The 27,792-nt window shown below is 41.8% G+C and overlaps 1 protein-coding gene across 2 annotated transcripts; it reads right to left on the reverse strand.

Moving 5' to 3' along the window:
* Window positions 1-2,386: 2,386 nt before the first annotated feature.
* On the reverse strand, window positions 2,387-26,955 carry LOC143809169 (chymotrypsinogen B-like). 2 transcript variants are annotated; one of them, XM_077292309.1, is made up of 6 exons: window positions 26,883-26,955; window positions 22,789-22,872; window positions 18,189-18,354; window positions 8,106-8,359; window positions 4,844-4,971; window positions 2,387-2,790 (listed from the first exon to the last, which is right to left on the reverse strand). In XM_077292309.1, the coding sequence occupies exons 2-6, from the start codon at window positions 22,865-22,867 to the stop codon at window positions 2,407-2,409; spliced, it is 1,011 nt and encodes a 336-aa protein (XP_077148424.1). In that variant the 5' UTR covers window positions 22,868-22,872; window positions 26,883-26,955; the 3' UTR covers window positions 2,387-2,406. The 2 variants fall into 2 exon arrangements, with proteins under 2 accessions (XP_077148424.1, XP_077148423.1); XM_077292308.1 differs by having other exon boundaries at window positions 26,879-26,922.
* Window positions 26,956-27,792: the final 837 nt, after the last annotated feature.

The following is a 27,792-nucleotide window of genomic DNA, read 5'->3' on the forward strand; positions in this document are numbered from 1 at the left end:
TCTATAATTTTAAGGGTAGGTTAATTTTAACATTGAGAGATAGAATATCGAAAAGGAAATCCAGAAAATCACATTGTATAAATTATATACATTTATTTGCATTTTGTAGTGAGAAATAAGTATTTGATCCCCTACCAACCATTAAGGGTTCTGGACCAGTTACACCAGGGGTCTCAAACTGCATTCTTCGAGAGCCATGCGTGTTTTCAAGATTTCATTCACATTGCACAAGGTGCTGGAATCATTATCTGTGCAGGTGGTTAAATTATCACCTGTGCAATACAAGGAAATCCTGAAAACATGACCTGTTTGCGGCCCTCGAGGAATGCAGTTTGAGACCTTTGAGTTAGACGCTCCTAATCAACTCGTTACCTGCATTAAAGACAGCTGTCTTACATAGTCACCTTTATAAAAGACTCCTGTCCAAAGACTCAATTACTCAGTTAGACTCTAATCTTTACAACATGGGCAAGACCAAAGAGCTTTATAAGGATGTCAGGGACAAGATCATAGACCTGCACAAAGCTGGAATGGGCTACAAAACCATAGGTAAGATCTTTGGTGAGAAGGAGACAACTGTTGGTGCAATAGTAAGAAAATGGAAGAAATACAAAATAACTCAATCAACATCGATCTGGGGCACCATGCAAAATCTCTCCTTGTGAGGTATCCTTGATCATGAGGAAGGTGAGAGATCAGCCTAAAACTACATGGGAGGAACTTGTTAATGATCTCAAGGCAGCTGGGACCACAGTCACCAAGAAAACCATTGGTAACACATTACGCCATAAAGGTTTCAAATCCTGCAGTGCCTACAAGGTCCCCCTGCTCAAGAAGGCACATGTGCAGGCCCGTCTGACGTTTGCCAATGACAACCTGGATGATTCTGTGAGTGATTGGAAGAATGTGCTTTGGTCAGACGAGACACAAATTGAGCTCTTTGGCATTAACTCAACTCGCCGTTGGGCTAAAGAACACCGTCCCCACTGTCAAGCATGGAGGTTTAAATGTTATATTTTGGGGGTGTTTCTCTGCTAAGGGCACAGGACTACTTCACCGCATCAATGGGAGAATGAATGGAGCCATGTACTGTAAAATCCTGAGTGACAACCTCCTTCCCTCCACCAGGACATTAAGGCTATGTGCCCACGTGGCGGATTAGCCTAAGGAATTTTTTGTGCAGATTCTACATCTCTTGGCAGAAAACGCAGGTGCGGATGTCGCGTTTTCTTGTGCGGATTTGGTGCGGATTTCTTGCGTTTTTTACCTCTGCGGATTTCTATAATGCAATGGGTACAAAAACGCTGCAGATCCGCAAAAAATAAGTGACATGCTACTTCTTTTAATCCGCAGCGTTTCCGCACGGAATTTTCCGCACCATTAGCACAGCGTTGTTTTTTTCTCATTGATTTACATTGTACTGTAAATCACTTGCAGATCTGCAGCGTTTCTGCACGGTAAAAAACGCTGCGGATCCGCAGGAAATCTGCAACATGTGCACAAACCCTAAAAATGGGTCGTGGCTGGGTCTTCCAGCAAGACAATGACCCAAAACATACAGTCAAGGCAAAAAAGGAGTGGCTCAAAAAGAAGTACATTAAGGTCATGGAGTGACCTAGCCAGTCTCCAGATCTTAATCCCATAGAAAACTTATGAAGGGAGTTGAAGCTGATTTGCCAAGCAACAGCCTCAAAATCTTAATGATTTAGAGATGATCTGCAAAGAGGAGTGGACCAAAATTCCTTCTGACATGCGCAAACGTCGTCGTCATCAATTACAAAAAAAATCTGACTGCTGTGCTTGCCAACGAGGGTTTTGCCACCAAGTATTAAGTCTTGTTTGTCAGAGGGATCAAATACTTATTTCTCACTGCAAAATGCAAATACATGTATATAAATTTATACAATGTGATTTTCTGGATTTTATTTTTGATATTCGATCTCTCAATGTTAAAATTAACCTACCCTTAAAATTATAGACTGTTCATGTCTTTGTCAGTTGGCAAACTTACAAAATCAGCAAGGGGTCAAATAATTATTTCCTTCACTGTACGTAGCAGATTGGGAGTCATTTAATGGCCTTGAATGGTTGGTAATTACACCCTAAAGGCTCATTCAGACGTCCGCGCAAATCGTTGTGAGATTAGACCACAAGGCACGGACTGGCCGCGGGTCTCCCGACCTGAGAGTGACAGATTCATATAAATCTATGAAGCTTTCAAGTCGGGAGATCCGCAGCCATTCCGTGTATTGCGATTGGTGCTTGGACAGATTGACATGTACGTCTGAATGAGCCTTAATCCATTCAACAATTATTAGAGGGAGTATCTCCTTTGTAGACTTCTGGTTGACTGTTAAGAAGAAAAATAAAAAAATCCTGATTTTTGGAAGAATCATGAATTAAGTTTTATATTGCAAGGATGATGAATAAAGCTTGAGTGAAAAATAAGGCCATCATCTCTACAGCCTCTAATTTCTTCTCCTTGTTAAGTGCTCTGCTGTCTATATTTTCATCACAATCTTCAGAAGGAGTTTCTTCATAGTACACATTGTTGTTTGCATGGTTTTTGTTATTAGAGGCATCTTGCGTTGATTCTTCTTCTGAGTTTAAGTTGGGAATGAAAGGCTTCCCCTCGAGTTCTGTGCTTTCTTTAACCCAAGTAATATAACTGGCTGTCCTGGCAAATATCACTGTTGAGTTGCAAACTGTCTCTTCAAGAGCTGCTATTCCTACCACTGTCCAGACATTGGTCCTTGCATACTGGCACATTAGAGGATCACCACTGTTTACCTGTTTAGAAATATAAATTGTTGGTAAAAATATCCAAAACCAAATGTATTCCTCTCCCAGGGGTGCGGGTTTATATATATAAAAAAAAAACCATCTACATGGACTTGCACTATTACCCAACTGTTGTGTTTGTGTGTCTGAGCTACAAAGTTTTCAATAGTAAAACCTCAAAAAAAGGACAAACTTCCACAATATCCAAAACCACTAGTAAATAGTTTATTTAAATATATTACAAAAAAAAAATTTTTAAATGGAGAAACTAACAATGATAATCCACAGTGCATATCACTTTACAGAAAACATCAAATAAGGTACAGATCAACCATACTGGAAAGTAAACCCCAATGAGACGAATAAATATATACACATATCATAGGAGGTCCTAAGACCAAGTGAAGTGCAAAAAGTGTCTCTAAGCATTAGTACCAGTGAAGAGATGATCCGTGGTTCCCCAGGACTCCAGCTCCAACGTACGTTTCGCCTCTGTGGCTTTTTCAAGGAGTCCTCCTTGAAAAAGCCACAGAGGCGAAACATACGTTGGAGCTGGAGTCCTGGGGAACCACGGATCATCTCTTCACTGGTACTAATGCTTAGAGACACTTTTTTGCACTTTACTTGGTCTTAGGACCTCCTATGATATGTGTATATATTTATCCGTCTCATTGGGGTTTACTTTCCAGTATGATTGATCTGTACCCTATTTGATGTTTTCTGTAAATTGATATGCACTGTGGATTATCATTGTTAGTTTCTCCATTTAAAAAAAAATGTTTTTGTAATATTTTGAGGTTTTGATATAGTTTTGGGACATATTGTGAGGATTCCTCACTTAGTTGTGAAAAGTTTTCAATAGTGTGACGTGATATCATTATGTTGGCACTAGACAATAATAAATTGGCGAGTTTATTATAGAGACCCATTTAATAGCGTTTTGGACCAGCGTTGGCCTTCAGATTTGTATATGATATAAATTCCACTAGCCACTAAAATTGTTCTGCAGGAATATAAGCCCATGAGGACAGAATAGCGTCTCACATTGGCCACAAATTAGAAGGTGATGATTAAATATTCTGAACAACCCGTTCTACTAAATCTCATACTGCTCTATATGATTAAGATCTGTTGACTGTTACATCCCAGGATGCAAGGAAAAGTCACTCATGTTCCTGGAACCAATCCATAACCTATACGACCCTTGTGCCATGGTGTAATGTCCTGATGAAAGTCCTTTTACCATACTGTAAAGAGCTGCCATGGAAGAGTGAACTTGGTCATCCGCAGTGCTTAGGTAAGCCCTACTGTCCAAACATTCACCCACAGGTAAATGAGGATCTAGGATGTGACATGAAAACATTTCCCACACTGTTACTTCACCTCCTCCGCCTTAACTGTTGCCACTTGACAGGGAGGAATCATCAAATTCATGCTGTGGGAGCCAAATTCTCACCCACATTTGAGCAAGCCACAACAGAAATCTGGATTCATCTGTCCAGAAATGCTTATCCACTGCTAAGTCATCCAACATCTGCACTTTTTTGCCCACTGGAGTCTTGCCATTCTGCTTCCATTTGACAGTGATGGCACTCAAACTGGTTGTCTGCTGTTGTAGACTATCCGAGCCAGCGAACTACAAGTTGTGCATTCAGACACGTTAGTTGCAGTACCAACGTTGTAAGTGGCTGATCGACCGCTTGTTTATCAGAATGATTTTCGACAGCCTTTATTTTTTACATCCCACAGCACTTGAGGTCCTTGTTGGTGGCTGTTCTTGGGTACTGTAGCTCAGCTCTTATCTTCTGCAATTGACATAAGCTGCAGTTTCCTAGAACTTCCACAACATGGTGTGCGGAGTCTGGATGTTCTGGTTCAGTAGGGGTGCTGGGAGTCAGACCCCCACCGATCTAGTATCAATTAAGTATACAAAGAATAGGCCATTAATACTTATTAGTATTAGTCTAAGGTGTAAATAGGCTTACCACTATATGTGACACAACAGGAACATACAGAATGGATTGAAAGTTAATTCTATTTCAAAAAAATATGTTAATCTTACTGTACAATCTGAGATGTCCTTATTGCTAGCTGTGGCACATATTATATCAGTCAAGTTGTTATTTGGACATGGCACAGTGTGATTAAACAAGATCTTCTTCAGTACCCTTTCAGCATCACCAGGTCCACCTGAAAAGAGAAATGTCCGTGAGTACGTGCAGTACGTACACATTGTCTTTTAAACGCCAATGTACCGGCATCATTTTTGCTATATGAAGACATGTCCGAAAAATACCTGCAGGGGTTTTCCTAAAGCGCCTTCTGTGATTTAGCTTTTTATTTAATACTAGATGGAGGCCTGATGCTATCACATCGGGAGGGTGGTAACGTCCCGATGGGGGCAGGCTTTGCAGCACTGAGAATCTCTTGTCCCCAAGCGCTCACCCTCCTATCCACTCTCTCTTTCCACCATGTGCTGAGTTCTCCTGTCTGTGCTCTCTCCTCTGACCTGTCTCCGCCCTGTGCACTGCGCAGTGAATCATTTTCCTACGGCTGCCCGGTGGGGAGGGTGCCCCGGTGGTCTGGATCCGAGCGGCGGCCGGGATCCCAGTGGCGGACTGGATCCCAGCAGTGGGGAGGGATCCTTGCAGCATGGGGTTCTTGCGGCGGGGAAGTCCCAGCAGCCGGGGGTCCAGCGATGACCCGCTGGTGGTACTGAGCAAGGGCCAGGTACCACCAGCGGGTGCCATATTGGAATACCCATCACTTGGGTATTCCAATATGGCGGTCGGCGTACTTCCAGTGTGGCGCGGGTGGATTGTGGGATTCGAGGACGTCCAGACAGAAGTGGATGACAGGTAATTATATAAATAGATATCGGATAGTGGCGGCGTCCAACTGCAAAGCACCAGAAGAATGAACTGGTCACTTCTTTTAGCTGCTTCAAGACTTTCGAAGCCTGAAGCGGTTAAAAGAAGTTACAAAAAGATGGAACACGTACACATGCAAGTCATTGTGATATTGCTGTGCATATGTTCACTCTTTTTGGGTTTTTTTAGCTCTTTTTTTTTTCAGGCTGGTTCTAAGACCTTTTGTGCGCATACACATTAATTGATTATAATGGGTCTGTGATTTAGCTGTAAAAATAACTGATAACACACGTACTGAAAAAAACAAATTGGTAAAGAAAACAACCAAGGGCTCTTTCATATCAACATAAAACTGAGAATGAATAGGATAAAAATCCGCACAGAGTTTTTTACATGGATTTTATAGCGTGATTCTGCTACAAAATCAACATCAAAACTGTTTCAGATAATCCTTAAATAAGGTTCACATTTACTGCATATAAATGAAGATTTAAAAAATAAATAAATAAAGCAAAATGTCAATTCTAGAGGCATTTCTGTTTAAAAAAAAAAAAAACAATTCTAATTTGACTACTGAATCAAATCAAGTAGGAAAAAAAGCCAATTTTTTAAAGTGGAAAATTCATATATTTTTTTCTAAGGTTTTCAGATCTGACGTGGTTTTGACCCTTTTTTTTTGCACCCTTTTGAGTTGAAAATGTCAAGTTTGGGCCAGATTCAGCAAAAAGAGAAGTGAAATGACCAGAGTGATTTTCAAAACCTTATTGGGAAAAAAAAACTTGCTATATGAACACTTATGTGGATTTCCTATTGAAATCTATAGGAATCATATTTAAAGAAAATTTCATGCGTTTTTTGATTTGTGAACATGCCGTAAGGGTATGTGTTTTTCAGCTCTTTTTCTGGTGGCTAGCGGGTGGAATACACCTGAAAAAGATGCTTTAGAGCTCCCCATAAAATGAACACAATGCATAGCAATGTCAAAACTATATTGTCGTACATATTGCTCCATCTTACACAGGTGCTTCTCACAAAATTAGAATATCTTCAAAAATTTAATTTATTTCAGTTCTTCAGTACAAAAAGTGAAACTCATGTATTATATAGAGTCATTACAAACGGAGTGATCTATTTCAAGTGTTTGTTTACTTTTTAAGCCACAATCATCAACATTAACAGAAATAATGTGCACTGATCGCTCAGTGTGCATAGGCTGCCATAGTTCTCAGCAATGCAAGTCCTGTGTACACAGGCGATAAACCACCAAGAATTATGAGCTTTTATGCAGCATAAAAAGTCAATTAACCTATAACATAGGGTGATGGGCAGCCTGTTTGGACCGCAAGATACCTGTGAAACAAGATTTTTTCGCATTCCCAATTATCTTGCAGTGTGAATGTCCCTTAAGGACTTACACATTACTATATAAACGCCATAACTTGAAGAAATCCAACTTTTTAAATAAGCTCAAATGAATAAAATGCATGTAAGAAATGTTTGAATAAGTAAAGCCAGCCAAAGTAACACCATAGCTAGAGCATTCTTTATTTTGAAATAAAATGTCAAGCACCCTAAAAAAAATTGACAAAAAAAGCAAACTTTTTTGCAGTACATTAAAAGGGTTTCCAAGAAAAATATTTTTGTTTCTGTAGGCTTCCAAATTCCAAACATAAAAAAATGAGAAACTCAGCTATAGTTATCCTGTGCAGGTCCAGCACTGCCTCTCCGTTGCTGCCCCAATCTTTGTTGATAGGCTGCAGGAGTAATGTTGTGACAACATCGCACATTACTCCTTTTTTTTTTTTTAAAGTCTGCCAAAAAATTATTGGAAAACCCTTTTAAAAACGTAGTATTTACATACAGTCAACATCTGTCTGTAGCAGTTTTTACCCCCCCATGAAAAAAAAAAGTCCAACCACAGAATATTTCCTAAAAACATTGTATATGAAACCATCATGAAGGAGGTCTTAGGCTGGATTTACATATGCACTTTTTTCAGCCAAAGCCAGCAAGAAAAGAATAGTATCTCCACGGTACGGATGGGCGGCGGTATCGCCGCAGCGGCGAAGCCGCTCGGCGCTAAGCCCCGCCCCCTTTCTGGGACGCGATCATGCCGGATGTGTTAACTCTTCACATCCGGGATGATCGCTCGCTCCCATAGCGCCCTGTGATATGCCTTGCGGGGACGCTGCGTCCCCGCAAGGTGTACGGACATGCTGCGATCTGAAAAGACGCGCAGCATGTCCGGAGTCGCAGGGCCGCCGCGTGCGGGTTTCCACGCATAGTGGAGACGGGATTTCATAAAATCCCCTCCACTATGCTGGAACATCTGGACGCTGCTTTTTTGACGCTGCAGCTCTGCGCAGCGTCAAAAAAGCAGCGTTTCCTGACCGTGGAAACATACCCTAAGAGAGTTTTTCTATAACAACAACTGCCCTCCTTTATATACATCACCTTGTGTGATTTCTTCTACTATTATTACCAAGCAGTTGACAAAGCGGTCAAATTCTAGCCGTTCATCATCAGGGAAACATGCCGACATGACATATTCATCAAACGCAATAGGGCCAGAGACCTCCATTAATGCTAGACTATTTTCCAAAGAAGTTCCATTGTAATCTGAATGTCGTATCAGTCTCCTTATTGGATAAACCCTTTCTTGCATGTTGATATCCACATCTTTTGTTTCTATAACTATAGTGGTTGTCCTAAATGGGAAATAAAATAAGAAATTGTTCAAGAAAATTAGGTGTCAAGACTGGACATAAATGTAATGAGACACTCGTTTCCTTTCTTTATCCTTTTCTTCAAGAAGCAGATCTATTTGACTGTTAATAGTAGAAGTGCATTCTTACTAGGCTCCGTTCACATTTAAATTTTATCTACACTTTGTTTGCAAACAGTAATACTACATGCAGACAGATTATTTTTTAGGCAGTATTTCGAAGGCGCAACGCGTCTAAAAACAATACTTCTATGTGGTGGTTTCTAGAATTTTTGGGGGGCTTGAAGTGTTTTTTTGGCTAGAGGTTTGTTAAAGTTTCATAAAGTATTTGTTTTCTGCTAATGTTTTGGTTACGCTCCCACAATGAGTTTTTAGTGACCAAAAGATCAAAGCCAGGATCATGAGGCAGTCAGGTAAACAGAAAAACAATCTAAGGGTACCGTCACACAGTGCAATTTTGATCGCTACGACGGTACGATTCGTGACGTTCTAGCGATATCGTTACGATATCGCAGTGTCTGACACGCAGCAGCGATCAGGGATCCTGCTGACAATCGTACGTCGTAGCAGATCGTTTGGAACTTTCTTTCGTCGCTGGATCTCCCGCTGTCATCGCTGGATCGTTGTGTGTGACAGCGATCCAGCGATGCGTTCGCTGGTAACCAGGGTAAACATCGGGTAACTAAGCGCAGGGCCGCGCTTAGTAACCCAATGTTTACCGTGGTTACCAGCGTAAAAGTAAAAAAAAACAAACCGTACATGCTCACCATCTGATGTCCGTCCGGTCCCTTGCCGTCCGCTTCCCGCTCTGACTGTCTGCCGGCCGGAAAGTGAGAGCAGATCACAGCGGTGACGTCACCGCTGCACTCTGCTCTCACTGTACGGCCGGATCTGTCAGAGCAGGAAGCGGACGGCAAGGGACCGGACGGACATCAGATGGTGAGCATGTACGGTTTGTTTTTTTTTACTTTTACGCTGGTAACCACGGTAAACATCGGGTTACTAAGCGCGGCCCTGCGCTTAGTAACCCGATGTTTACCCTGGTTACCCGGGGACTTCGGCATCGCTCCAGCGCCGTGATTGCAACGTGTGACCGCAGTCTACGATGCTGGAGCGATAATCATACGATCGCTGCGACGTCACGGATCGTGCCGTCGTAGCGATCAAAATTGCACTGTGTGACGGTACCCTAAGGTCAAGCACTAAAAACCAGGGCACCTATTCATTAAAGCAATCAGGCAACCCCCACATGTACTTATGCTGGCTATCAGATGTAAATCATTCAGCTGCGGCAAGAAAAACTAAAACTCCAAACACTAAAAAATACTCGGAGGACCCCCCGAGCATGCTCGAGAAACGAGAGTATATTCGCTCATCACTAGTAAAAAAAACTTTGAATAATTGCAAAATCTTGATGAAATCTTGTGACATTTGGAGGTATCGACAAAGTGGGCGAAGCCGGGGCAGGACAGGGGCGTGGCAACCCCAACTCAATCCACCTCTCGTGTCTCCCCTTTTCCTCATAGTTTGTAAGCTTGCGAGCAGGGCCCTCATTCCTCCTGGTATCTATTTTGAACTGTGATTTCTGTTATGCTGTAATGTCTATTGTCTGTACAAGTCCCCTCTATAAGTTGTAAAGCGCTGCGGAATATGTTGGCGCTATATAAATAAAAAATTATTATTATTATTATTATTAACTCAATTTCATGACATGCAGTGGCATCCCTTGCTCCCAAATTTACTCCAATCAACAACTGGAGTACATTTTTTAGTAAGGCACACTCCACTTTTCAGACACACCAAATTTATTAAGGGGCATGTGCCTCTTAATTAATCAGGAGCGTGTGACTCCAGCACGCCTCCTCATCAGGACCAGCTGGAAAAAATGCCGACCTTGATGAAACTGTCCTAAGAGATACAAGGGACAGACAAAGCACCAGACCAGGGTAGCTGCAAACTATAACTGGCAACTAGAAGTAGTTGCAAGGAGTTTAATTAAGGATTGGCCAAAAGCAGAGATCTAATTACAACAGATAATTAGCATCCTCCAGCAAGACAGACACCGTGTCTCGGCGGAATCATAAATCTCAGCCACACTAATGTAAAATAGGACTGCGCCTTCATCCACTAACACCATTGCACTGCATAGCAACAGAAGTGGTAGGTGAGAGTTCAGATACGGCTATGCAAACTGCCTAGGCCAAATTCACGCTCTTATAAAGACCATGCTTCCTGAGCTGCTTAAACTTTTTGCATGCTCCCTATCGCTGTCCCCTTTTATTTCAAAGCCTTCTCCAGAAGCTTCCTATATCTTTTGACTAGAAGGTGAGAAGACTAAGCATTCCATATCCTACGTTGACATTTCAAAGAAAAGATGAAGAACTTTCATGGGTTCCTCTGCACTTCAACCTGAGCCCACTTACGTTTCATATAAGGTATGGGACATAGTCACATTCTTTACAAGCTTTTACCATCTTTCTCGTTAATCTCTGGAATAATAGAGATTTCTTTCCTTGCGTGGCTCTTTTTGTGGTGATGAGAAAATGGACTTTAAGGGTATGTGCACACGATGCGGAAAACGCTGCGGATCCGCAGCAGTTTCCCATGAGTTTACATTACAATGTAAACCTATGGGAAACAAAAAACGCTGTGCACATGCTGCGGAAAAAAACGGGCGGAAACGCAGCGGTTTACATTCCGCAAGATGTCACATCTTTCTGCGGATTCCGCAACGGTATTACAGCTGCTCCAATAGAAAAACGCAGTTGTAAAACCGCAGTGAAATCCACAAAAAAACCGCGGTAAATCGGCGATAAATCTGCAGCAAAAACGATTTATCAAATCCGCTGCGGAAAAATCCGCAGTGGATCATTCTACGTGTGCACATAGCCTAAAAAACATCATGCACTTCGGGACTCCTTTGCCTTAAGGTGCTAAAAGATCATTTATATATATATGCAATTAAAATATTTAATGATTTTCTCCTTCATCTTTTTATCCGCTATACGTCTTCACATCTTTCATTCTTGAGGCATCTCTTGTTTATTCATCTTTGAACAGCATCACCAATAATATCAGTCATACTTATGAAAAAAATGTGAAGCGGATCTTTACGGTACACTGGATTGGGCAACCTGGGATGGTGCATGAAACTGAATTTCAGCTTGTCCTATCCATATAGTGCAATCAGCTTACAGGGTCTACAGTTGAAACCAGAAGCTTGTGGAAGGCTATCCCAAACGTTTGACCCAGGTCATTCAGTTTAAGGGTAATGGTACCAAATACTAATGAAATGTATGTAAACTTTTGACTTTGCAGTAAGTAATAAAAATACCTTAAAACATTCTCTCTCTCTCGACAAATATTAATTATGGTAATCCTAATTGTCCGAAAACGGGAAAGGTTTATTCTGATTTCATGTCAGAAATTATTATTATTATTATTTTTTTATATAGCACCATTAATTCCATGGTGCTGTACATGAGACGGGGTTACATCAAAATACAAATATCACTTACAGTAAACAAAACTAACAATGACAGACTGGTACAGAGGGAAGAGGACCCTGCCCTTGCGGGCTTACATTCTACAGGATTATGGGGAAGGAGACAGTAGGTCAGGGGTTGTAGTAGCTCCGATGGTGTGGAGGTGGTCGTGTGATCATTACAGGTTGTAAGCTTCTTTGAAGAGATGGGTTTTTAGGTTCCTTTTAAAGGATCCAAATGTGGATAACCAAACGTGTTGGGGCACAGAATTCCAGATTATGGGGGATATTCGGGAGAGGTCTTGGAGGCGATTGGGTGAGGAGCGAGTAAGCATGGAGGAGAGAAGGAGGTCTTGGGAGGACCGGAGATTATGTGAGGGAAGATATTGAGAGATTAGTTCAGAAATATACGGAGGAGAAAGGTTATGGATGGCTTTGTAGGTCAGCGTTAGTAGTTTAAACTGGATACGCTGGGAAATTGGGAGCCAGTGAAGGGATTTGAAAGGAGAGGAAGCAGGAGTGTAGCGAGAAGAGAGATTAATTAGTCAGGCAGTAGAGTTAAGGACGGACTGGAGGGGTGCGAGAGTGTTAGAGGGTAGGGTAGGCGGGAGATGATTAGGGCATGCAAAAGCATTTTGGTAGAGTGAGGGTTGAGGAAAGGACAGATTCTGGAAATATTTTTGAGCTGGAGGCGACAGGAGGTGGCAAGAGCTTGGATGTGCGGTTTAACCCCTTAATGACAGCCAATACGTCTTTTAACTGACCTGAGATATAAGAGAATAGCCTTCCCATACAGGTGACAATCCCACAACTGTCCGCTGTCCACTATAGCTGACAACTTGCTGTATCAGCCACGATCACTGCTTGCCCCATCCAAATCTGTTTAACCCCTTATATGCTGCTGTCAATAGTGACTACATCATTATAAATGGTTAACAGAGTGTAGGGGCTTCCTCTTTATCCAAATTGGTGCCCTCAGATCATGATTGTGTGGTCCTGATGTTTGCCGTGGCAATTCATGACCAAATAGCGGCCATAGAGTCTGACTGCTATAGTAATCTGTTCTCAAGTTAGAGGCATTCAGGTGGTAAAAATACACATTTTCATTTTGGTCATACCACTTTGTATTAATTCCTGTAAAGCACCTGAAGGGTTAATAAACTACCTGACTGCAGTTTTCAATATGTCAGGGGGTGCTGTTTTTAAAATGGTATCACGTTTGGGGGTTTCCCAATATATGAGACCCCTAAAGTCACTTCAAACATGGATAAGTCCCTAAAAAAATAAATTTTATAAATTTCCTTCAAAAAAATGAAAAATTGCTACTACATTTTTAAACCTCCTAAAATGCTAACAAAATAAAATAACATTTTACAAATGGTCCTGATGTAAAGCCGACATGTGGGAAATGTTATTTATTAATGGTTTGCTGTGGTATGACCATCTGGATTAAAGGGATAATCATTCAAATTTTGAAAATTGCAAATTTTTTAACATTTTTCTCAAATTTTTTATATTTTTTTTATAAATAAACACAAAATGCATTGACCTAAATTTACCATAAAGTATAATGTGTCATGAAAAAAAAGTCTTAAAATCACTGGGATTTGTTGAAGGGTTGCAGAGTTATTACCACATAAAGTGACACTGGTCAGATTTAAAAAATTTGGCTCCGTCACTAAGGGGTTAAAGGACAGGGCAGAGTCAAGGGTTACTCTGAGGCAGCGGATTACCAGAACGGGGGAAAGTGTGAATTCATTTATTAAGATAGATAGATCAGGTAGGGAAGATGTGCAAGATGGAGAAAAGATAATTAGTTCGGTTTTGTCCACATTGAGTTTGCGGAAGCGAGAGGAGAAGAAGGAGGATATGGCTGATAGACACTCTGGGATTCTGGAGAGCAGGGAGGTGACATCTGGGCCCGAGAGGTAGATCTGAGTGTCAACGGCATATAGATGGTACTGGAAGCCATAGGATTTTATGAGTTGTCCCAGGCCAAGGTTATTGAGAAGAGGTCCTAGGACAGAGCCTTGAGGGACACCAGAGAGGGGGCGACACCAACAGAGAGGGGCGAGAAAAAAATTGAGAAAGACATGCAGATGTGTCTTTTTATACAGCATATGTAAACTTCTGGTTTCAGCTGTGTGTGCTGGTATATAGTCCTGCACAATAGAGATATTTGTTCCTGAGCATCAAGCAACTTCTTAATGAGTGGTGTTGACATGCTACATATGTTGTGGACCAGCCCTTGCATATTACGCTCTTGGTCTTGTGTACATGGCCTGGCCAGCTTTAACCCCCTTCAGCCCCGAGCCTATTTTCACCTTCATGACCAGGCCAAATTTTAACATTCTGACCACTGTCACTTTATGAGGTAATAATTCTGGAATGCTTCAACGGATCCCACTGATTCTGATTCTTTTTTTTTCATGACAAATTGTACTTCATGATAGTGGTAAAATTTGTTCAATATTACTTGTGCTTATTTGCTTATACAACCTGTCCCCTCCCTATATCTCTGAACTAATCTCCCACTATCTTCCCTCACGTAATCTTCGTTCATCCCAAGACCTCCTCCTCTCCTCCACACTTCCTCACACAATCGCCTCCAAGATTTCTCCCGAATATCCCCCATCCTCTGGAATTCCATGCCTCAACACGTCCGATTATTATCCACCACCCTTGGATCCTTCAGACGGAACCTGAAAACCCATCTCTTCAGGAAAGCCTACAGCCTACAATAACCGAGCCGCTGCCTCACCACCGCCAGAGCCGCCGCCGCCTCACCCCTACCTTCTGTCTCTTCCCCACTATCCCATAGAATGTAAGTCCGCAAGGACAGGGTCCTCTCCCCTCTGTACCAGTGTGTCACTGTAAACCTGTTTACTGTAAACAATATCTATAACCCTGTATGTAACCCCTTTCTCATGTACAGCACCATGGAATTAATGGTGCTATATAAATAAATAATAATAATAATAATAATTTGTAACAAAAAATGGAAACTTGACGAAAATGTTGCAAATTTTGCAGTTTTAAAACTTTTATTTTTTATGCCCTCAAATCAGAGAGCTATATCACGCAACATACTTAAAAAATATTTCCCACATGTCTACTTTACATCAGCACAATTTTTGAAACAATTTGTTTTTGTTAAGTTATAAGGGTTAAAAATTGACCAGCAATTTCTCATTTTTCCAACAAAATTTACAAAACCATTTTTTTTAGAGACCACATTACATTTGAAGTGACTTTGATAAGCCTTTGTGACAGAAAACACCTAAAACTGACACCATTCTAAAAACTGCACCCCTCAAGGCGCTCAAAACCACATTCAAGAAGTTTATTAACCCTTCAGGTGCTTCACGGGAATTAATGGAATGTGGAAGGAAAAAATCTACATTTAACCTTTTTTAAACAAAAATTTTATTTTAGATCCAATTTCGTTTTATTTTCACAAGGGTAACAGGAGAAAATGGACCCCAGTATTTGTTGTGTAATTTCTCCTTAGCACACTGATACCCCATATATGCAGGAAAACCACTGTTTGGGCGCACACCAAGGCTCAGAAGAAAAGCAGCGCCATTTGACTTTTTGAATGTAAAATTTGCTGGAATAATTAGCGAACGCCATTTGGAGTTTGGAGAGACCCTGATGTGCCTTAACAGTGGAAACCCCAAACAAGTGACTCCATTTTAAAAACTAGACCCCTCAAGAAATGTATCTAGACGTGTGGGGAGCGCACTTTAAACCCACAGGTGCTTCACAAACGTTTGCAACATTGAGTTGTGAAAATACAGTACTGTTAGCCATACGGCGAGACTCGAAAGGGACGGAGCGCTATTTGCCTCCTGGAGTGAAGATTTTCCTAGAATAGCTTGCGTACTCCATATACAGAGCCCCTAAACACTAGAAGAGCAGAATCCCCCCTCATGTGAACCCATTTTAGAAATTATACATCTTTGGGAATTTACCAACAGATATAGTGACAATTTTGACTCCATGGGTGTTTTCCCGAAACAATCTGCAGTGGATGTTGCCGAGTGAATCTTGAAAACTGCTGTTGTAGTGACCAGTATGTTGTAGTGACCAGTATGTTGTAGTGACTAGTACATTGTGCCCAGCTGATGAACCTGTAAATTAGGCGGGATCTCATCGCTACAGAAATGAGAAACGTGGATGCTAACTGTGGTTTAGGGCTGTCCCACACGTCCAGATAATTCCGGTACCGGAATAAATCGGTACCGGAGTTATCCGTGTCTGTGTGCCTGGGAACTCACGGAGGCCATACGTGCGGCACACGTGTGCCGCCCGTATGGCGAGTGGGTACCACACGGAGCGTGTGGTACCCACTCTGCATGGTGCTGAAGCTGCGATTCATATCTTCCCTGCAGCAGCGTTTGCTGCAGAGAAAATATGAAGAATAGTGTTTAAAATAAAGATCCATGTGTCCGCCGCCCCCCCACCCCCTGTGCGCCCCCCGCTGGTCAGAAAATACTTACCCGCTCCCTCGCTGCTTCCTGGTCTGGCCGCGGCTTCTCCTGCATGCGGTCACGTGGGGCCGATCATTTACAGTCATGAATATGTAGCTCCACCTCCCATAGGGGCGGAGCCGACTATTCATGATTGTAAATGATCGGCCCCACGTGACCGCATACAGTAGGAGCCGCGGCCAGACCAGGAAGCAGCGAGGGAGCGGGTAAGTATTTTCAGAACAGCGGGGGGGCGCACAGGGGGTGGGGGGTCGGCGGACACCTAAATCTTTATTTTTAACACTATTCTTCATATTTTCTCTACAGCAAACTCTGCTGCAGGGAAGATATGAATACCGGCTTCAGCACCATGTGGGGGGGACAGCGCTTACTGTAGCGCTGTCTCCTGCACGCACACGGACCCCAGACGGAGAATGTCCGTGTGAGGTCCGTGTTTTACGCGGACCCATTGACTCTATTGGGTCCGTGTAAAACGTGCGCTCCCACGAACACTGACATGTCTCCGTGTTTGGCACACGGAGACACGGTCCGCAAAAAATCAATGACATCTGAACAGATGCATTGATTTTTATGGGTCTACGTGTGTCAGTGTCTCCGGTACGTGAGGAAACTGTCACCTCACGTACCGGAATCACTGACGTGTGAAACCGGCCTTAGACACACTGGGGAGCTCAGAAGTGATGCGGCATTTGGATTTGGGAGAGAAGAATTTGCTGAATTTGTTTTGAGGGGGCAATGAACCATTTCACTTTTACAGGCCTTTGTATTAAAAGTAACATGGAAGCCCCCTATATTTCAGTTAATAGAGATGACAGACCTAAGTGGGGACTTGCTTTTTGTGGATTGAGTTGAAGCTTTTGTTGGAAACATTTTACACAACATTTGGGATCACATTTATCTGGAATTGTTTTCTGGGAATTTTTTTATGCTGTTCTGTGTATGGTGAAATAAGGATAAGGCATTTTTATTCTTCGGGTCCGTACAGGTACAGCGATACCACATTTATATCATTTTTTTATGTTTTGGTGCTTTTACACAATAAAAACTATTTATAAATAATTATTTTTCCGTGGATGGAACTGGCGGCTTTCTTTTTTTTTGTGGAACAAGATGACTTTTCAGAGAGACCATATTTACTTACATTGGTCTTTTTTTATCATGTTTAATTCCACTTTTTTGTTTCCAGTATTATGATAAAGCATCATTTTTTGCCTAGTTTTTTTTTTTACGGTGTTCACTAAAGGGGTTAACTAGTGGAACAGTTTTATATATCGGCTCATTTCGGATGCGGCAATATCAAATGTGTACTTTTTAGAAAAAATATTTATTTATGGGTACAATTTTTTTTATTATTTTTGTAAAAAAAAATTATATTTATAAAATATATTTTTTTTTTTCATTTTTACTTTGTCCCACTATAGGACTTTCAGTTCTTGCAGGCTGTATATAATAGACATGCAGGAGCATTCCTATGCTATGCAAACTGTCAGCGCTGCACTGACAAAACAAATTTGCTACATCATGCTCTGTACATGATCTAGCATGTTTGGTAGCTCTGGTGACCCGGATGCAGTCATGACGACATTGGATCACTATGGCAAGGATGGGCCATCACAATGCCGACTGGAGAGCAGAAGGAACTCCCCACCTCTGTATGCCTACTAAATGCTGCGATCGATAGCGGTGCTGGGTAATCTGCATGTGGACTTTCGAATATGTATTTACTAAAAATGGAATGAAACATTACATTTTCAGTTGATGTCTTGAAAATATCCTACAACAGAGCAGTTAGCTAACATAACATAGTAGTCTGTCTCAGAAGATGAGTCACTTACATTTCAGTAAAACAATTCGCAGAGCTCACAATCCAACATTCAGCAATGATGGTGCCTGAGCAAAAGCGTCCAAAATCTGGTCTCACATGGACTTGCCAAGGGAATTCTCCATCAAACACATCTCGTGTCATTAAATTACTGGATGTAATATTTGGAACTCCACAATCTAATAACAGATAGAAATACAGTCACAAATCACTAATAGGTTATTACTAGTTGTGGTCATCTCAATTTTCTGTAAATACAGAATTAATCAAGTGTACCAATACAATCTATTTTTTTTTATCTGCCCTGATTTGTAGCTATCACCCCTTTAAAGATAAACCCCATTACCGGCCTTTACTTTCTGTGGTTGCAACTAGATTCATCCTCCCGTGGTACTAATGGTGTCAGTGGAACATGCAGTTATGGGCCTAAAGACCCTGTGTAACAAAACATCTGACAGCCGGGTCGTAGCACATTTCAGCTACGCTATGCTGAAGATCCCACTGATACCAGCTGCATTTGTACCTACTGATCCTAATTCATGAAAAAACAGATACTCCTATGACCCGGTCTAATAAAAAAACTTGGCCTTGACCTGATCTGGGCAAAGTGCGTCTTTAGGGTCTCATCTGGCCCTCTGGCTGATCCAGTTCGGCCCGTGCAGCTGGACGGCCAAAGGGCTGAAAACACTTGCCCACAGGCCACATCATGTTGCCACCCTCCTTTGCCCGGTGTTCTGATTTTACCACTATATGTATCCTACTGGAAGCGAGGTATTTGTTTTGTTGATTTTTTATATGTGTGGATGTGTCTGTATGTAGGAGGCCTATGTGGGGGCTCATATTATACACTGCTCAAAAAAATAAAGGGAACACTTAAACAACAGAATATAACTCCAAGCAAATTAAACTTCTGTGAAATCAAACTGTCCACTTAGGACGCAACACTGATTGACAATCAATTTCACATGCTGTTGTGCAAATGGAATAGACAACAGATGGAAATTATTGGCAATTATCAAGACACACTCAATAAAGGAGTGGTTCTGCAAGTGGGGACCACAGACCACATCTCCGTACTAATGCTTTCTGGCTGATGTTTTGGTCACTTTTGAATGTCGGTTGTGCTTTCACACTCGTGGTAGCATGAGACGGACTCTACAACCCACACAAGTGGCTGAGGTAGTGCAGCTCATCCAGGATGGCACATCAATGCGAGCTGTGGCAAGAAAGTTTGCTGTGTCTGTCAGCGTAGTGGCCAGAGGCTGGAGGCGCTACCAGGAGACAGGCCAGTGCACCAGGAGACGTGGAGGGGCCGTATGAAGGCAACAACCCAGCAGCAGGATCGCTACCTCAGCCTTTGTGCAAGAAAGAACAGGAGGAGCACTGCCAGAGCCCTGCAAAATGACCTCCAGCAGGCCACAAATGTGCATGTGTCTACACAGTTAGAAACCGACTCCATGAGGATGGTCTGAGTGCCCGACGTCCACAGATGGGGGTTGTGCTCACAGACCAACACCATGCAGGACGCTTGGCATTTGCCACAGAATGCCAGGATTGGTAAATTCGCCACTGGCGCCCTATGCTCTTCATTGATGAAAGCAGGTTCACACTGAGCCCATGTGAGACATGACAGTCTGGAGATGCCGTGGAGAGTGATCTGCTGCCTGCAACATCCTTCAGCATGATGGGTTTGGCAGTGGGTCAGTACTAGTGTGGGGTGGCATTTCTTTGGAGGGCCGCACAGCCCTACATGTGCTCGCCAGAGGTAGACTGATTGCCATTAGGTACTGAGATGAGATCCTCAGACCCCTTGTGAGACCATATTCTTTTGCAGTTGGCCCTGGGTTCCTCCTAACACAGGACAATGCCAGACCTCATGTTGGAGTGTGTCAGCAGTTCCTGCAAGATGAAGGCATTGAAGCTATGGACTGGCCCGCCCGTTCCCCAGACCTGAATCCGTTTGAACACATCTGGGACATCATGTCTCGCTTTAGTCCAGGTCTGGGAGAAGATCCCTCAGGAGACCATCCGCCGCCTTATCAGGAGCATGCCCAGGTGCTCTACAGAAGGGAGGTCATACAGGCACGTGGAGGCCACACACAATACCGAGCATCTTTTCCTTGTCATGAGGCATTTCCACTGAAGTTGGATGAGCCTGTAATTTGATTTTCCACTTTGATTTTGAGTATCATTCCAAATCCAGACCTCCATGGGATATTCATTTTGATTTACATTGATAATTGTTGTGTTTTCTTGTTCTGAACACATTCCACTATGCAATGAATAACAATTTTTTGAGCAGTGTATATAGGATGGCTATGTGGGGGCTCATACTTTACGTAGGGAAGCTTTATGGGCTCATACTGTATATATATATATAGAGGGGGCTGTAGGCGAAGTCATGCTATAAAGAGGAGCTGTGTTTGGGTTCATGCTGTATAGTATGTGTGTTGACTCATACTGTAGATGGGGGCTGTTTGCTGGCTATATGGGGGTGTCAGCATAATTAATTCTGCTCAATATTAAGCGATACAATTAATACAATTTGAAATTAATTCTGTTCAATATTAATATTTTATAATTATCAGCCTATTGGTTTGGCCCTCTACAACAGCCACGGTGCCTCATGTGGTCCCTCGGGAAAATTAATTGCTCGGCCCTACCCTAAACCATCTCATGGCATCCTCATTTTCCTGACATCCGTGCTGTAGCACAGCTTAGCTTTGCTATCCACATCTCTACTATGCATTCAGGGGTGAGCATGATCATTCTATGAAGATCCCCATTAATTAATAAAATGTGGAGTTTGTAAATAGTAATGAATATTGGTTAAGTCGTGAGTCACAGTCATGACATTCAAAATTATCAATGGTCACCTCCTTCATAGAAATAAAAATTTCCCATGTTGAGATTTATATCTCTCTCCATGAAGAAGTGCACAGGAGAGCAGAAGGAGAGGCCTGCAGGACTGAGGAGAAGCAGGGTGCTGCTAGGAAATGTAGATTTAACAGTCTAAGAACAGGAATGCCCATTCAGTTATGTGAAGCTAGATGCAAAGAAGTTCCATAAGGACATTAATTTAAAAAGTTACATGGAAGAAACTTTATGTTGGGCTTATTTTGTATATTAACTTACCTCCAGCAGCGGTGCCGTTCCAGCAACATCTGTGTTGCTTTTCCTAGTGGGTGACATGTCAATGTTGTGTCATGTGCCGCTTCCAGCAAATAAGAGGCTGTCGCTGATTGGCTGTAGCTCACCAATATTTCATCAGAGGTTAAAGGCTGCAGACAACCAGCAGCCACAGATTAGCTGCAGCACAATCATGACACAACAAAGTAATCTTTCAGTGTAAGGCTGCTTTCACACATCAGGCTTTTTGTTTCAGGCTAAATCCGGCAAATTTGCTAAAAAACGGATCCGGTGTGAAAAACTGATGCACCGGATCCGTTTTTTAGGAGAGAGAGAGATTAGGAGAGAGAGAGAGATTAGGAGAGAGAGAGAGGTAGAGAGAGATTAGGAGAGAGAGAGAGATTAGGAGAGAGAGAGAGAGAGAGATTAGGAGAGAGAGAGATTAGGAGAGAGAGAGAGAGAGATTAGGAGAGAGAGAGAGAGCGAGATAAGGAGAGAGAGAGAGAGAGAGAGAGAGAGATATGAAATCATAGCTTCTGGGATGCCCAATGTGTAGAAACGGATTCGGTGGCCGGAATCGTTCATTCACACATCCGTTTGATGCGTTTATTGACGGAAACGTCCCTTCAGGCTTTTTCGCCGGACAGAAAAAACGTTGCAGGGGACGTTTTTTGTGTCCGGCAAAAAAGCCTGAAGGGACGGATCCAACACAAAACGGATGAAAAGCAGGTCCTTCAGGCACAATCCGGCGCTAATACAACTCTATGGGAAAAAAACGGATCCGGCGTGTAAAAAAAACGGATCCGTTTTTTTCCGGATTTGCCGGATTGTGCCTGAAACAAAAAACCTGATGTGTGAAAGCAGCCTAAATTAAACTAAATTAGTTGGTTGCATGACTTCCCCGAGGCTGGATGCTGTGCAACTAAAGGCTGAATGCCTGCCTGCACTGGCTAAGTATAATCACAATTCTTGTCTCCAAACTATGGTAACGATAATTGCCAGTGTGAATTGGGGAAAAGATCGATGCCATAACTATCATTTGTTGTTGATCTTGATTGATCATGCCACTGTGAAAATCATTGTGATCGGCCCCATAATCAGTAATGTAAATGATCCTTCTAGCGACGTATCTACAATAGACATTGCTACGGATACAGCCTCCGCAAGAGCCGTTACTAGGCAACAATGATGCCCCATACTGTGCCAGGAGGAAACCCTGCTGCCACCATTATCGGATCATCAGCACTATGAGTGAGAGTGAGCGCCCCAGGACATATTGTACATCGTGTATAGAATATCTCTAATGAACGTTTATTGTGAACCTGAATTCAGTACAGCATAGTGCCCTTGTATATAGGTACACGTATAGCCTAAGCATAAAGACAAGGGGCAGTGCTGTGCCTGATACATTGCTGCTATGTACACATTAGAAATACATATACATTTGATAGCTACAACAAACAATAGAAAATATTCACACTTACTTTCAACTGTTTTTTCTACAATTGTCAAAACTAATAGTAAAAAGAAAAATCTTCCCATTTTGGCAAAAATCACTCGCATGGTCTCTGTGAACACAAATACACTTAATAAGCATTCTCCATACATGCAAACTAGTAAAAATTGTGTCTCTATATAGGGCTAGAACAACGGCTGCACAACTCCTAAAGAAAAATATGCGACATACAGTGGGGCAAAAAAGTATTTAGTCAGTCAGCAATAGTGCAAGTTCCACCACTTAAAAAGATGAGAGGCGTCTGTAATTTACATCATAGGAAGACCTCAACTATGGGAGACAAACTGAGAAAAAAAAATCCAGAAAATCACATTGTCTGTTTTTTTATCATTTTATTTGCATATTCTGGTGGAAAATAAGTATTTGGTCAGAAACAAACAATCAAGATTTCTGTCTCTCACAGACCTGTAACTTCTTTAAGAGTCTCTTCTTTCCTCCACCCATTACCTGTAGTAATGGCACCTGTTTAAACTTGTTATCAGTATAAAAGACACCTGTGCACACCCTCAAACAGTCTGACTCCAAACTCCACTATGGTGAAGACCAAAGAGCTGTCAAAGGACACCAGAAACAAAATTGTAGCCCTGCACCAGGCTGGGAAGACTGAATCTGCAATAGCCAACCAGCTTGGAGTGAAGAAATCAACAGTGGGAGCAATAATTAGAAAATGGAAGACATTCAAGACCACTGATAATCTCCCTCGATCTGGGGCTCCACGCAAAATCCCACCCCGTGGGGTCAGAATGATCACAAGAACGGTGAGCAAAAATCCCAGAACCACGCGGGGGGACCTAGTGAATGAACTGCAGAGAGCTGGGACCAATGTAACAAGGCCTACCATAAGTAACACACTACGCCACCATGGACTCAGATCCTGCAGTGCCAGACGTGTCCCACTGCTTAAGCCAGTACATGTCCGGGCCCGTCTGAAGTTTGCTAGAGAGCATTTGGATGATCCAGAGGAGTTTTGGGAGAATGTCCTATGGTCTGATGAAACCAAACTGGAACTGTTTGGTAGAAACACAACTTGTCGTGTTTGGAGGAAAAAGAATACTGAGTTGCATCCATCAAACACCATACCTACTGTAAAGCATGGTGGTGGAAACATCATGCTTTGGGGCTGTTTCTCTGCAAAGGGGCCAGGACGACTGATCCGGGTACATGAAAGAATGAATGGGGCCATGTATCGTGAGATTTTGAGTGCAAACCTCCTTCCATCAGCAAGGGCATTGAAGATGAAACGTGGCTGGGTCTTTCAACATGACAATGATCCAAAGCACACCGCCAGGGCAACGAAGGAGTGGCTTCGTAAGAAGCATTTCAAGGTCCTGGAGTGGCCTAGCCAGTCTCCAGATCTCAACCCTATAGAAAACCTTTGGAGGGAGTTGAAAGTCCGTGTTGCCAAGCGAAAAGCCAAAAACATCACTGCTCTAGAGGAGATCTGCATGGAGGAATGGGCCAACATACCAACAACAGTGTGTGGCAACCTTGTGAAGACTTACAGAAAACGTTTGACCTCTGTCATTGCCAACAAAGGATGTATAACAAAGTATTGAGATGAAATTTTGTTTCTGACCAAATACTTATTTTCCACCAGAATATGCAAATAAAATGATAAAAAAAACAGACAATGTGATTTTCTGTATTTTTTTTCTCAGTTTGTCTCCCATAGTTGAGGTCTACCTATGATGTAAATTACAGACGCCTCTCATCTTTTTAAGTGGTGGAACTTGCACTATTGCTGACTGACTAAATACTTTTTTGCCCCACTGTATACAGTATATTAACGGTGCAACTATGGACATGGGATTAAGCATGGACAAGATTTCCACCCGGTCATAGTTCACATTAATGGTCGAATAATTGGGAGCAGAAGAGTTAATTGCTTTTGGCAGCCACCATCCAGTACATCCCAACAGCCAGATAGGGGAGTTTCAAAAACAATGGTGTTCTGTTATGGTCAGGATTATTAGATTATTCAGAAATTCCTGGGCACTTTTTACCTATCCATTAAAATAAATAAATAAATAAATTGATGCATCCGTGATATTTTTAACCCCTTAATGACCGCCAATACGTCTTTTTACTGATCTGAGATATAACAGAATAACATCCCCATATAGGCGACAATCCAGCAGCTGTCGGCTGTCCACTATAGCTGACAACTTGCTGTGTCAGCCACAATCATTGTTGGCACATCCATATCTGTGTAACCCTTTAGATGCTGCTGTCAATAGTGACTATATCATAAATGGTTAACAGAGTGTGGGGGCTTCCGCTTTATCCCCATCGGCACCCTGAGATCATGATTGTGTGGTCCTGATATTTGCCATGGCAATTCATGGGCAAATAGTGGCCTTAGAGTCTGCCGACTCTAGTGGCCTTTTCATAAGTTAGTGGCATTTAGGTGGTAAAAATACACTTTTTCATTCCTGTCATGTCACTTTGCATTAATTCCTGAAAAGCACCTTAAGGGTTAATAAACTACCGGACAGCAGTTTAAAATATGTCAGGGGGTGCTGTTTTTAAAATGGTATCACTTTTGGGGGTTTACCAATATATAGGACCCCTAATGTCACTTCAAACATGGAGAGGTCCCTAAAAAAATAATTTTGTACATTTCCTTGAAAAAAAGGAAAAGTTGCTGCTCCAATTTTAAAGGGACTCTGTCACCTGAATTTGGAGGGAACAATTTTCAGCCATAGGGGTGGGGTTTTGGGTGTTTGATTCACCCTTTCCTTACCCGCTGGCTGCAATATTGGATTGAAGTTCATTCTCTGTCCTCCATAGTACACGCCTGCGTAAGGCAAGATTGCCTTGTGCAGACATGTACTACAGAGGACAGAGAATGAACTTCAATCCAATATTGCAGCCAGCATGCAGCCAGCGGGTAAGGAAAGGGTGAATCAAACACCCGAAAACCCCGCCCCTATGGCTGAAGATTGTTCCCTCCAAATTCAGGTGACAGAGTCCCTTTAAATCTCCTATAAGGCTAACAAAATAATATAACATTTTACAAATGGTGCCGATGTAAAGCAGACATGTGGGAAATGTTATTTATTAATGTTTTCTGTGGCATGACTATCTGAATTAAAAGGATAATCAAAGTTTGAAAATTGCACATTTTTTTTTTTAACATTATTGTAAAGTTTCTGAATTTTTTTTTGTTATAAATCAACAAGACATACTGACTTAAATTTACCATCATCATAAATGGTAATGTTGCACGAAAAAAACCTCAAAATCACTGGAATCCGTTGAAGCGTTCCAGAGTTATCACAAAGTGACACTGGTCAGATTTCATAAATTTGGCCCAGTCACTAAGGGGTGACTACAACTTTCACCATTTTACAGTTCACTGTAAATCTTGCTAACGTGTTCCTATTAGTATTTTAGCTTGTATCAATTTGTAATCCAAACCCCAGTCCCAATCTCACAGAATAACCCCCCGAGAAATGTGCAGCTCAGGAGACAGGAGGACATGGACTTCTATGGAATCTGTACTCTGTCCTGTGTCCACGTTCAGGCACGAGATGTGCACTCATGCCTAATGAGCTGAGCACGTCACAGGGATTTTTTTTTTTTTTTTTTTTAACAATCATGAGGGTCTCAGAATCCAGACCCTCAACTATCTGAAAGGAATATAAAAGGGACAAAAAGTATATAAAAATGTTTGCAAACATTTAGTTACTCTTTAACAGTTTATTATAGTTTTCCAATATTTTGTCTGTAAAAAAAATATTTTGTTTGATTTTTGGGCAATTTGTTCTGAAAAAACAAAAACAAAAAAAACAAACAGAAATCTAGTTGGAGATCGTGATGGTTAATTATACAGTACATAGCTTTGTTATCCAACCTGACATGTCATGAATCATCCAATGAAGGCCAAATCTCCTTGGTCAAAAAAATGGTTATTCATATTTAGAGGTACAATCTAGAGATGATAATTCAGTTAGGAATGGAAGCTTAATAAGTGGTGCATGACACTGAAAAATCTGTCTACCAATCTTCATCCACCCCTGCTCATTTCAGTCACCATGGATGAAACATACACCCACCTACCATAAAGTAACGTCGCTCAGAGGCTCATGGAATCCGCGGAATATCAGATAGAACAATAAAAAGGCAGCGGCTTTAGGTGTCATTATGACATCACAGACTTTTTTTTTAAACTCACTTTATTGAAAATTATACAACAATACAATGATACATCATAGAACAAACAGCATTTCTCATTGCTCATTAATACTGTCTGGCAAAGTTAACCCCTCCCTTACCATACCATGGGTCTAAGATATTAACCAAAAGCATAAGACACTGCTGTCAGGCACCAAATATCACATACTTTATCATGAGTGAATACTCATCGCCTGGGGACTCATGTGAGTCAAAGGGGAACCGAACCAGGGCTCCCATACCGGCTTATCACTTTTTTGAGGACTATCTATTTTTTTTTTATACCCCCCTCACATAAGAAGCTGCAGTATTGACCCAGTGTGAAATCTGCAGGGGGGGGGGTCTTTTATCCATCAATCTTATGGAGATGGCCTTATGGGCCATCACAGACCTTTTCATTGTTGAATGAATGATGAATTAGAAAATGGCCAGTAAGATATAGCACTGTGGGAAAACAAACTTTACTGATCAGATTGTGCATTGGCTATGGCAAAAATACAAATATCTAGCCGCTAGTATAAATTAGGCTCATGTTCAGGCTGCCTAGTAAAAAGGTGCAGAAAGCTATGTCTCCCTACTCCTCCATACCCATGATCATAAATAAGTTTGCAAATTTTTTTTGCTGTTTCAGTATGAAATTATATCCGGAGTGTTCCTATAATTATGCTGTCCATGATATACACATATTATTGTCCATGAAATAAGGAGAAAAAAGGAGTATAGGTAAAAAGATACTTTATTAATAGGTACACAAAAGTAAATAATAAATATAGACAATAAAAAACACAGAGTAACG

This window comes from Ranitomeya variabilis, chromosome 2 (assembly GCF_051348905.1).
Source record: "Ranitomeya variabilis isolate aRanVar5 chromosome 2, aRanVar5.hap1, whole genome shotgun sequence".
NCBI classification, from domain to species: domain Eukaryota; kingdom Metazoa; phylum Chordata; class Amphibia; order Anura; family Dendrobatidae; genus Ranitomeya; species Ranitomeya variabilis.

Coding starts and splice junctions, on each gene's coding strand:
- LOC143809169 (XM_077292308.1), bottom strand. Junction 8,360..18,188: donor GCGAATTGTTTTACTGAAAT/GTAAGTGACTCA, acceptor TTTCCCATTTAG/GACAACCACTATAGTTATAG. Junction 2,791..4,843: donor AGGACATCTCAGATTGTACA/GTAAGATTAACA, acceptor ATTTCTAAACAG/GTAAACAGTGGTGATCCTCT.